At 44.6% G+C, this 12,837-nt stretch overlaps 1 protein-coding gene across 2 annotated transcripts in view; it reads left to right on the top strand.

Annotated features, from left to right (window-relative positions):
* Positions 1 to 12,837, top strand: part of MEGF6 (multiple EGF like domains 6) — a 1,562,146-nt gene that overhangs the window by 1,427,977 nt on the left and 121,332 nt on the right. For both annotated transcript variants that reach the window (XM_069610227.1, XM_069610228.1), the window contains one exon: positions 3,955 to 4,089. In XM_069610227.1, coding sequence (XP_069466328.1) covers positions 3,955 to 4,089 — 135 coding nt within the window. The remainder of the gene's footprint in view (positions 1 to 3,954; positions 4,090 to 12,837) is intronic.

Genomic DNA, 12,837 nt, shown 5'->3' with positions numbered 1-12,837 from the left:
ACTGGTGGGGGTGGAGGGGATGGTCTGGCCCTTATATGACTCTGAAGGGACCAGGCCCCAGTTGCAGCGGAAGATGGAGAGTTTAGCACTGGAAGGGGAGAGGTAAGGAAGAGCAGAAAAGAAAGATATTGAGCAGTTTCCAGAGCTTAAGAATATCAGCTGAGTAGAGGCATCTACCTCCCACTCTCTACTTGGAGAAACGTTTGACCTGCAGAGCGCTAGTGCCAGAGGACCGAAGGACGCTGGCTTGGAGTATTTTGAGATATAAAGCTGGATGTAGAGAGGTCCCAGGCACCAGACAGCCTTATGGATGATGCAGAGGGTCTTAAATGTGATTATTGCAGTCACCGGTTGCCAATGGAGAGATTTTAGGGCTGGAAAGATGCAGTCCATGGGCTTGAGGCCAACGATTAGTCTTTCAGTCCTATTCTGGATTAGTTGGAGGGGGTGAAGGGAGGAAAGAGGAAGGTTGAGGAAGAGGCACAGAGCAACATGCCAGACTGGCTGTCAGGCAGTCAGGTGTGAGGGAGGAAGAAGAGGAGGAGAAGGCAGCAAGAAAGAGAGCTGTGTATCATCTGCGTACCAGTGAAAATGAGGGGAGTAGGTGGATATCAGGTGAGCCAGAGGGGCCAGGTAGATATAGAAGAGGCATGGCGTTAGGACAGAGCCCTGAGGGACGCCACAGGAAGAGAGTGAGGTGGAGGAGGGAAAAGGACCCCTTTGCACTTGAGAGGGTCTGTTAGAGGGGAAAGAGATAAGCCACACCAGTGCCCTGTCCGTGATGCCTAGGGTGTCACAGGGATGGTTTATGAGGACGGAGTGGTTGACAGACTCAAAAGTAGAGGAAAGATTGAGGAGGATCAGAACAGAAGGAGTATTAGAGTCCAGATTAGAGAGTAGGTCTTCAAGGGTTTTCAGGAGTGCAGTTTCAGTGCCTATGGCTGCCCTGAAACCCGACTGGTGGTCATAGAGACAGCCAGCCAACGCGGTGTGGAGGGTCAGTCGGTGGATGATCAGCTTCTCCATGAGCTTGCTCAAGAAAGGGGTGATAGATAAAGGACTATAGTTAGCCAGGCAGGAGGGTTCAGCAGATAGCTTTTTTAGAACAGGGTGCACAAGGCAGTGCTTGAGGGGTTCAGGGTAAGAGCCTGTGGCAAAAGAGTGGTTGCAGAGGTCAGCCAAGGCTGGGGTTAGAGTGGCAATGTTGTCCCTGATGGTTTTAGAGGATCAGTGGGGCACCTGTTTAGAGGAGACTTTCATAGAGCGGACACCTCCAGAGATCTCATCTGGTGCAATGGGGGAGAGGGAGGTGAGTACGGGGGGGCTGGGGAGGGGGACCAAAAGAGGTGAGAAAAGGTGGGAGGTGAAGCAGATAACAAAGAGGACAGGATGTCAAGAGTTATGGAGGAAAAGTGGGAGGCCAGTGCAGAGCATAAGGCCTGGGAAGAAGGAGGAGAAGAGGAGACTGCGGTAGGATTGGCAAGTTCCTTGCAGATTTTAAAGAGTTCAGCCGTGTTATTGGTGGCTCCAGACATGCGACCTTGGACATGAGCTCTTTTCTTGGAGCAGATGGAAAGACGGGACTGCCTTTGGAGTAGACGGCAGGCCAGTTTGTCGGGGGATGAGCTAGAAGTCTGCCATTTCCGCGTTTGCCACTTTGCACTTTCGTTTCAAAGCGGGTAAATCAGTCCTACCAAGAGTTGTATTTGGGGGAAGGCTTCATGCTGATCCTCATGACAGGGGCAAGGATATCCAGGGTGTTTGTGATAGAGAGATGGAGGGTAGTTAGGACAGAGTCAGAAGGAGAGCCCAAAGAAAGGGTAGGTGGAGGGATGAAGAAGGAACAAAAGCAGCGACTGGCACATGCTTCATCGGTCGAATTACAGAGAAGAAGACTGACAGTGTGGGGGAGGAGACTGGGGAAAGGGGAGGTCAAGGAAAGGAGGTTAGACCAGGAGAGAGGGATAGTGAGGGGGTTGGAAAGAGGGATGTCTGTTAACTGCACCCTAAAACACTATTAGACAGGAATAAACTCTTTAAGGAGGCAACTAGCAGCAAGTGTATTCTTGCAGAGCACCGTTTTAAACAAATGTCCAGAGTTCCACTGTCCAGACAATAAGTCCAGTAGAAGCTATTTCGTATTGATAACATGTTGCACCAGAGTAGCTTAGCAACAAGAGGAAATATGTGTTGTTCGTGACATACATGGGCAAACATTGTTATATTTTTTTTTAGTGAGAGCGAAAACATTCAAATGCAAAAACCCAGAAAGATCTGGTTTAACCGCTCAGGCTTTCTGTGAAAATCTAGACCGCTGCTTCTCTCAAAATCCCAATTTCAGCCCTTTCGCGGCTTCCTCTGTGAGTAATGCTGGATTTGCCCGATAGCCTCGGGCGAGTAACTGCGAGTCCCTGGAAAATTCTGTAAGTAACTCCACTCCTCCCTGTCCTACTGTTCAGAGGATCTGTGCTGCTCGTTTTTTTGTGAGAATTAGCATCTACATATGTTTATGGTTGCTTTGGGGAATGCGCCTGATGGTTTCCAGGCTAGTTAGCGATAATGAGAGAAACCCTGCAGACATCATTAGAACTGTCTCTGCAGGGCAACCAAGTTCATACGGCTCACTGTACATGGGAAACCTATGGGGGGTGACACAAGGTCTGTCTACGCAACGGACCCTGTAACCATGGATCGCGAGCTCGAATCCCGGCGGCCCTGATCCAACACATTGTTTGATTTTCAGAAAGCCAATTTACCTTCTCTCGATGTAATAGTATAGATTTCTGCCAAAACGAATAATGCCTAGTAACGGCCTTTCATTAAGTGATAAGCAAAAGCTTTACATTTGAATTCCAGATTAGAACATTAGGGTAAATGCCTTAGGAACATATAGAGACCTCTAATTCCAATAGAAAATCCCTGTAACCAGGAGTGAAAGAGTTAAACAAAAATCACCCAAATTTGCTATTTATAGTGGAAATTGATTTGAGATGTATTTATTTAATTTTTTTCCTTCTTTTTTATATTTTGGATTGTTGATCATATAGTGTGTGTATTTTTGATTAATTGTAATGTTTTGTGATTTTTTTTGTAACATTCAAAATAAATATATTTAGTAGTACTACTACACCCAACAGGTGTCCAGAATTAATCCGAAATGTGTTTAATAAAAGTAGCAGCATACATTGTTTCCTATGGTCGGGCCTTAGGTTCCCCCCTTCTACCCCTTTGTTACTTTCTTGGACACTGAGCGCGAAGCACAGTAATAACACCCCATTGGTCAGAGAGTGAGCCAGCAGCAGGAAGCGACATAACAAGTCAGGCATGGGCGCAGACAAGATGGCGCCAGGGCACAGGGTCTTGATCAGTATCTGCTGAACTAGGAGCAGGCAGATGCTTAACTCTAAGCCAATGAGCAAGCTGAGAATAGGAGCACTGTTCACAGCAAGAATAGAGAATGCATTGGAACACATGTTTGAAAGCTCCCGGGGCCATACATTAAGTATGTGTCATGACCATTAGCCATGCGGATAAACTTGCATTCTGCAGTAGCTGGTGGTCTCCGTGCAGCTCTCATGGGGGCAAATGTTCTCAGCACTTAAAAAAAAAACATTGGCGAAGTTGAAACCTTGGGAAAACCAAGGCAAGTGGTTTATATTCCTAGTATTGCACTGAGTGTAGGGATATCAACTCTGACGTCAGCATCAGACCATTATTTATTGTTTTACATAGCGCCTGTTGCTTGGTACAGGTAGTTTTAATGTCCTCGATACTGCAATCAGTTTATCGCACAGCTGGCACTAGAAGAGGGTGACATGTTAAAGATAGGATCGGCGGTGTTAAGGCACGGGGGGTTTTGGCAGCTGGGCTGGATTTGGGAGTTGTACACTGCATGCGCACATTTCGTATATCCTGTTATGTGATGCTAACCTCTTGGATGCCATTTTGTTCTAGAATGTGAGCCCGGTTACTACGGTGCTGGCTGCAAGGATAGATGCTCTTGCCAGGCTGGCGTGTCCTGTCACCACATCACCGGCGAGTGCCAGAGAGAGTGTCCGCCTGGCTACCAAGGGGAGGACTGCGACCAAGGTAGAATATTGCTGCTCTATAAGGAGATATCTGGAGGGTGCCATCTGACTGCCTTAGTCCTAACAGCTTTTACAAAATCCACTGTGTCCGCTGGTGGCCGGTCCACCTCATGTAACTTATTGTTGCTTCTTGTGGGGAAAATATTGTTGTTGATGGCTATACTCGGGTGCCCCAATATGACACATTTTGAGCATTTTCCTATGAGAAAATGTGAAAATAAAATAGGTAACCACACAAAAGAGGACCAGGGTGCAGTGGCCCACCTGGAAATATCCAGAGTTCCCCTTTCGAGTATGCCAAGCTTTCAGGATGTGGGTCGTAGTAGAATTTCAATTAATACCTGTGCGGAGGAACATGAAGAGGTTTTAATTTTTTAATTTTTTTAAAATAGGGCATCTCCCCCCACTGAAGAGAGCACGACTTCTCTGCATGCCACACATTGCCAGCCACTATGCCCCATCTGTGCCACATGGTTATCTATGTGACAAGTGATATCCATCCAGCCAGGGATAAACAATCCTCTTTTTTAGAGGCATCGGTGGGCACTGTATTTTCAAGGCGCTGCCATTATGGTATCCTGGCCGCAAGATGCGAAAATAACATTTGGGATATGGTAACATTACCTGGGCATATAATTGCTGTGCATGCCAAATGCCCATTTAATGCCTTTGCAAGAGCCAAAACTGTTGGCGTTGCAAATACAGTTTTTAACAGGAATTTGGTGCAAAGAACAGACGCATAGCAAACACACTAATAAGTCAATTGCCTGAAGGTACACGTAGTTAAAACAGTTTTATTACATCAGGAGTGGGTTTAGCTGGTTTATATCTATAATTATGCCATTACCTTTCCAGAGGCTGCACGGAAAGCATATTGATGAACTCAAAAGTGATCCGAGGTGGGCGTGGTTTGGGTGGGACGGGGCAGATAGTGGGTGGCAATGGCTGTATGGCTATCATGGCTCTCTGTGGTCAATAGGTCTGTGAATAACTGAACAAAACCCAAAGGAAATGTCCCCCCACCCCTCACATCTCATCTCTGTTCTATCTTCACTTTGCTTGGCAATAGTTTCAACTTACGGGCTGCACAATTAGCAATATCTTATAGCCATAGCTACAAATTAGGTAATTACAAAGGAGTGTGGGAGCCCCTCTACTGAGACTGAACACGGGTCAAATACCCTGTTCTATGGAATTTCTTCCACTCAGGAGGGCATAGAGCTTCACCTCACTGAGGAGGCCCAACAAGGCCGAAACATGTGTCTGGGGTTGCTGATAGCGCTCTTGTTCACGGGGGAATTGCCTAGCATTCCAGCACTGGACTTCCCTAGTGGGTGAGTTAAAGACTGATATGCAAATAGATATATCTATTGCTTGTTCCAGTAGGGATACCAGAAACGACCCTCCCCCTCCCATTTTAAATGTACTGGTGCCAGTCTCAAAACCCATGATATAATGCAGGGTTGGATAACATGACTTTTCTTCCATTCAAAGTTGGCATCAAGCTGCACTCAGATAATCCAAGAGTTGGCCCTCATGCTGGTGGGACCAAAAATTGCCTACATATTTACACACAAAGTGTTGGCTACTCTTGAAGGTTGTGAGCTTAGGACCCTTTAGTAACGTGTAACGTGCATATAATGGATAGGTTCACAGAATAGCTCCTACTCCAAATACACCAAACCAACTCAGGAAGATGGCAAAGATACTGTTTTATTAACAATTATCTAAAACAGGGAGTTACAACAAACATCAACGGACGTTCGCTCAATTTCCTCTCAGTGATCATCTCATGAAAGATACATTTCATATTAAAAATACGTCAGAGGTGATGTCATTCTACGTGGCAAATAATGAAAAACCTACTAGGGATTGTAATTGGCTTAAGGGGAACATCTAAGTACACATTACATAGGAACTGGGATTGTGATTGGCTGCCCACTGTCAGGTGGACAATATATGCCTACTTCTAAAACATGTCATCTTCAAAATCATTAAGTACACTGTTTTCAATTGGTCTTCAAACTATAAGGTCTTTCGTTATTCAGACCTCTACATTTGGTTGGCACGCTTGTGCCATGTCTGGAACATTTGGTTCACTTAGCAGAATGTAAGCCCAGACCCAGGTGCAATGAGGTGGGCCTGACTCTAGATCCCCACCCTATTAGCCCAACCTCTCTTCCCGCCCCTGTCTTCTGCCATGAAGATTGTCTTTGAACTTGGCCTTGCAAAGTATCTTTGTCTCTGGGAATATATGGGAGTGCAGGAACTAACTATCATTGTTGTAGGTCTCCAAGTTGAACTCTATTTTCATCCTGGTCTCACGTGACAGGAGACCACTACTTGGTCCATTTTGCAGGTTTTTAAATGTCTCATATGAATAAAACTTGGTACTCTTGGTGTTCTTTCTCTGCACCTTAACAAGGGATCCTTTGCACGTTGACTTCTTTCAAGAATACATAACTGACCCTGGCTGCTTCAGTTTTGGTGCCAGGCCAAGCAGCCTTGCCATGCAGGTCCATGATTTCAGCGTATTCTTGCTGCAAAACAATTCTCGCCTTTTATCTGCATGGGTCCTGGCTTACTAAATTCATGACACTGATGTCCAGCTCCTGTACAATGGCGGCACTGCCTGCATTCTATTCAATAGGCATAGCCAGCTTCTATGATGACTTAATCTACTTGCGTTTCCTCATCTGTACACTTAATTCTCTGTAGCACTTTGTGCACGTGTAATATTCTTTTTTATATTTAAGAGTTCACTCGATTCTTTACTTTGTCATTAGTTTGTGTAGGATCCATACTTCCTCTTCAGCCAGTATCTCGGGATGTCACACATGTCTCTTGTGACATCACTAGCTACCCTCTTTGCTCTTTTTCATATTCCTTCAGGGAGTTCCTCCCTCAGATTATCATCTCTTCGGGGATACATTCAGTAGGGTTGTCTCAATCGGTATCTTCTTTCAAATATACTATGCAATATTGGGACAACTGCAGGTTTCAAACACGGCACAATCTCAGGCTTCCAACATATAGGCGGTAGGGGGTTGGGATTTCCTGCAGAGGCATACAGCTGCTCCTCTACAGTTGCTAGCCTGAACTAATCGGCGAGTGGTAGGAATCCTGGGCTGCAAGTGCCCCTGCCTGGAGGGACAGCCTGATGAACAGCTCAAATGTACCAACCAGTGGCCCTCATCGGGCGAGTAGGCCCATCATGCAGCAGCACCCATAACCTTGCCAGTTCTACACCTTGACTTCTGAGTACGCCATGCCAGTGTGTCCTGTCAAACAAACAACTACAGGGATAGGGTGCATTGCCCTATTTGAACGCAGGGTAACTCATTTCACCCCTTGCAGAAGTTTAATTCATCGGTTGCTGAAGCTATGAACAGATCTGTATCCTCAGACCATTGACGGGCCTCAGGACCTGTAGCCATCTTCTCCCGGAACTTGGCTGCTCCTCTTTGCCTTGAATTTCTTCAGACTCCCAAGGTTGGCTGCCTTGCAACATGTAGCTGCATGCTGATCTGACCTGTGCGCGCCCTCACTTCCGCACGCTGGTGCTGTCTCTACCAAGCTGATTCCAAGAGCATCATTTCCAGGCTTGAAAGATGTTCATCTCCAGGAGCAAACAGGAACCAACCAAAGCACAAACAGCTAAGGCCAGCCTCACTCCCCAACAGGTACCACGGAAGGTGAGCCAAAGGAACAATTATTGTCAGGCTCAACCTACCAGGCATCCCTGTTCACTACACCCACTCCCCTCCCTGTTCGTTTACATTTGGGGATTTTCTCCAGTCAAGTGGGTTGTAACCGAATTTTATTGGAGGATTTGTATCCAGTCTTAAACTTGTTGGTTTTATTTTTTTCTTGTTTATAATCGTTCTCCCCAATCACCCCGTTTCTTCGTTTACGAGATTCCTCTGATCCCACTGGAAATGCTCTTGTTTTATGGGTGAGTTTTGAGCATGTGCTCCATGATTGAACGTTTATGATTGTGGTTTTACATGGCTTGAAGTGCATGTGTCTGTGTGTGCAGATTCCTCTGTGTCGCCCTGTAGTATCTAGCACCTTGCCCCCTCAACCGCCCTCCCCCTACTCACACACAGCCGAGTGCCCGATTCCCGTCACATTGCCCAGGTGAGCTCTAGGGATGAGATCCCTGAAACACTCCACTGGTGCAATTATGGAGTACATTTATTTTGCACCATTTGTGCTGCTTGGATGACAAGGAATTAACCAAACAGGTGTCCCCCCTTCCATTTTACAGAAATACCTTTGCATTGGGGCAAAACAGGAGGGCGTTTGATTTGTGTGGAATGTTCGCTGGGTGACATACAAAGAAACATGTTTTGCACACATAAAGTCTCACCTTTTACATTGGAAAAGTGGAGCAACTTTTTTGCATCCCTTCTTCCTTTAAAAGGATGCCTTGTCTTGCTTCATAATGTCATGTGATATGGCACTAGTCCTATGTGTTGTGATATTGTGATTCTTGCAGAAAAATGAGCGCACCCTTTCCCTCCACTTCAAAAATTCTTATGTCATATGGATTGAAGCAAAATCATGTTCGTACTACACAATCAACACAAATGATGCAAAGTTCACGCACTCAGCTTGTAAAAACATGGGTTTCCTGAAGCCACAGTATCTGTCTGCCAATTGCATAATTCACTCGAGTCCGGAATCAGTGTGTGTGAAGCCAGAGGATGCCGATATCTTTAAAAGCATACATTGCATAGAAGTTACCTGTTACATATGCACTTCGGATCACACAGGTCCCATCTGATCGATTTCAGTAAATTTCACTACAAAGTGCAAAACACGGGTGTAAATGAAGGCATAATCACTTGTACGCCTTTTTACACTCCCCCAAAATAAACATGACCACCCCCCACCCCCCAGACTGCTTTAAGCTTCTCAGTGGCCTCCTTCTATCCAGGCAACCATTGCCAAGAGTCCCCTACAGCTCCAAAAAAGAACACGACTCTATCAACTGGTTGTGCTTTTGAGTTTCATTGTTGGTGGTGGATCAGCCGGTCAAGTGGCACAGCGAGTAGAACGTTCGCTTCGACATCCGTGCAGAGCCTGCTAACCCAGGTTCGAATTCCTGCGGTAGCCAAACTCAGCCTTTCATCCTTCCCAGGTCGATAAATGAGCACCACACACCGTGGGTAATATTAAGCAGCGCTCAGCTACCTGAGGGTTCGTAGCGATATATAAATGCCAATTTTTTTTTTATTATTTATCACTATATCCACACTTATAACAGCTCTCTGGGACCGCATGCTTCTCTAAAGCACCTCCTGAACCTGCATAATGTTGCCCATTGGCTCTGTTTGGACGTTGGGGTAACTTGAAGGCACAGTAAGAGGTCAGTTCACCCCTGACAAGAACAGAAACTCGAAGGCTCCTCCTCACCGATGCCTTCACTTGCCAGCTCATCTCGGGTTTGGCTGCCCATTTAGCCAGCGGGGAACACTGCAATAGCATTCTCCTTTTTGTGGCCATTGATTGTGGAATTTGTAGGGCAAAGCCCAAAACATGCAGATTCTCTATAGGTTCTGTCCTCCCTTGTTGTTGCTACGCGGTCATGTGGTCAGAAGGTACTTTCCTCTAGTGATGTGGGCTAATACCACTCACTGAAAACCACTTTTGACATGCTGGAATCGGCATCATTTTGGGTTTACGAAGAGGACAATTTTTTCAGAGAACCCTGCCATCGTTTCTCGGTTATTCATGCGTGGTTCACCCATGAAGACCTGTATTTAAATCTGAAAGATTTATTTGAAATACCTGGGTTGTTAAAGTTTGCAGCTGGTACGGTATCAATATTTGATATGGAAAACACATGCTTTGTATTTCTTGTTCAGTAAAACTCTTGTTTTTCGTAACCCTGAGAGCTACTTGAGACGCTGTTGGGTTCTGGGAACCCCGATACAAATGAAATAATTGAAAATAGAAACTATAGAACAAAACATATAAACAAAATGTAAAAGTGGCACCTAAAAGCTAGCAATCAATGTGCTAAAAGGAAAGATTCGAGGAACTACAGTAAAAAAAAGTTATAGTCTTAAAAAAGACAGTTTTATTGATTTTTTCAAATAAAGAGTTTCTAACTAGTCCAATTTTTGTAAGAATGCAATCCCAGATGGAAACCATTCCATCATGCAATAATGGTTTTACGTGTTGTGCACCTATACATTTGGTACTTCAACCTAAGTAACTTTAAGGGCTAAACATGTTCAGGCTGCCACCTCGATTAGCTGGAGTATAGATGTGAACCGTTTTATTGGTAAAGAATGATAACTTGATGGGAATCCAGGCAATAAGGAGAAGCATTCAATCCGTTTCAGAACAGAGATATTGACAGGCAAGGTATAGGTTGAGCTGCCACCATGCCTTTCTTCAGTTTCATCTTTCACATTGTTTAAAGAGGGTTGAAAAGGGTCTGGTGCACTCAAAGCATCACTTAATGGGGGTGTGGAATTGGCAAAAAGGGGACATAATCAAATTATACTTACTAAACACTTTAAGTTTCGTGAGATCAGTGGCCACCAACCTTGCAGCCTTTTGAGAGTTTGGGACTGGTGTCGGTGCACGTCCGGTAACTCAAGTTTTCTGATTACAAATCTTGCTCTGTTTAGGTGTCCCTGAAGGTCAGTGAGGTGACTTGGGCAAAGCTCACCATTGCAAGCAGAACTCTCACTGTTTACTTACTAGTTTCTATATTGAGCACTCTTTTCCGCACTCCCACTTTAGATACATAAGTGGACTGGGACATAACATTGCACTGGATCTCACAGTTTTGATAATGCAGATAAACCGAGATTCAAACACAGGTCTCCTTGTTCCAACCTGTACCCACACCCCTGTCTACAACAGTCGTACACAAAAATAAATTGCTGCACACCCACCAAATGTTGCAATCTGTAATTTTTCACTTTTCTGTGAAAAAAGCCTGGATCATGAGGGCTGTGGCATGAGTGAGGTAAGTGACAATTCATCCTGTGGTGTTCACATTTTAAGTGGCATTCATTATTATATATGCTGTATCTCTCTACTTTATTAAACCATACAGTGGTGAGGTTTTTTCGACAGTGGATATTTATACAAGCAAGTCCCTGTGATCACAATTTTACAGTGAAGTAGAGGGTTTTGCTCAGGATCAAATAATTTGGAATTCAAGACTTTACCCCGGTTTCCCGGTTCCACAGCTTGAAGTTTGGCAGCAGACTACATCTGCTACCATCCTAACTTTGTTTCTAAGAATCAGGGCCTGAATGCTGTGAAAAAAAAGACTGCCTTTGCAGAATCCAGCCCGTGAACGCTACCCCCACAAGGTCGGTCCGAGAACCCTCTCTTAGTCCTTTTTGGAGGGGGTTGCTCCCGCACTGCCTTTTTCTTCATGGCCCCCTCAGCTTCACCTTCACATGACCCACTTACCTGCTGCAGTGTCAAGGTGTGTTCCCCGGAGGTCGGCAGGTCGCAAAGACGGAAGCCCCCTGTGCAGAATATTGCACGTCTATACACAACCTTATGTGTTTCAGGCTTCCATCTATGCTTCCTACTGACGGCAATCAATTTTTCCAGCAGTGTTCTCTGATGTCTGCATCATTTTCTTTGAAGTACACTTAAGTCCGAGTTCAATTAATCCGGCTTACAAAGCACTAAATCACACGACATACAAACGCAACAATTAAAAGAAATTCCTCAGAAAAACGTGATATGGAAAAGAAGCATTGTTCACTTGTAGAAGGCACATCTGAAAAAGACCACTCAAGAAAATACGGGGCTAAAATATTGAAAATGGCAAATGCAAAGAAAGCAACATGATGAATTAATATCCAAGAGAGTCTTAGTTTTTATAAAAGATATCTACCAGGAACAGAGTTTTAAAATATTTCTGTTTTTTATGATAAACCACGGAAAGGATAAGTTCCCCTATCTATTTCACCTGGCAATTTCAGCGGTTCTATACCAGCACCCCTCTTCCGGAGCAGTTTAATCGAAGGACTGGAGGATGGGTTGAGATTTAGCCAGGAATTGGCTGGTATACCGTTCCCCCGCCCCCTTTTGATTGGTATTTACACTGAGCCTCTTGCTCCAGTTGTAAGGTAGGAGAGTTATAGGGCCTGATTCACAAAGAATTTTTCAATGGGAAAATCCCATAGAAAAATGCTTTGCGACTCACGCCCATAGAGTGCTACACGGGTCTGACCTGTTTTTTTAAAGATCCAACTATATGCGGACAATATTGCTGCTTTCCATGCCCGCTCAGATGAGAATATGAATAGATTGTTACAGACTATAGAGCCAGCCTATAGAGCCCGATTCTACGGTATCTTGTCATCACATTAATTACTCGAAAACAGATACAATCATGGTAGAGACTACCTCCTATGGAATACTAGTCGCAGTTGGAGAATTGAATATAGTGAGCCTAGTGAACCCCAAATGTTACCTGTTTAATAAAGACAATTGTAGAATTGAAGTTTTATTTCCATTAAAGTATAAAACTGGCAGGCATAATTCAAAAGTGCTGATTCAGCATTAGAAGAATTCACTGTTGGCAGTCATTGATGTCATAAGGTTAATTACATTCTCGGTGCTGGAGGATTTTTTGTTTCCAACTATTCTGTTCATATTTGGCAAAATGTTTCTCATTAAATTATATATGTTCTGCAAATATTTGGTCTATATGGAACGGGAAATCTAGAGGTATAAGCTGTAGAAAAGTGTGAAGGCC

Source organism: Ambystoma mexicanum, chromosome 8, assembly GCF_040938575.1.
Source record: "Ambystoma mexicanum isolate Mex_15411 chromosome 8, UKY_AmexF1_1, whole genome shotgun sequence".
In the NCBI taxonomy this organism is placed as follows: Eukaryota; Metazoa; Chordata; class Amphibia; order Caudata; family Ambystomatidae; genus Ambystoma; species Ambystoma mexicanum.
This window is presented reverse-complemented; position numbering and strand designations above follow the sequence as displayed.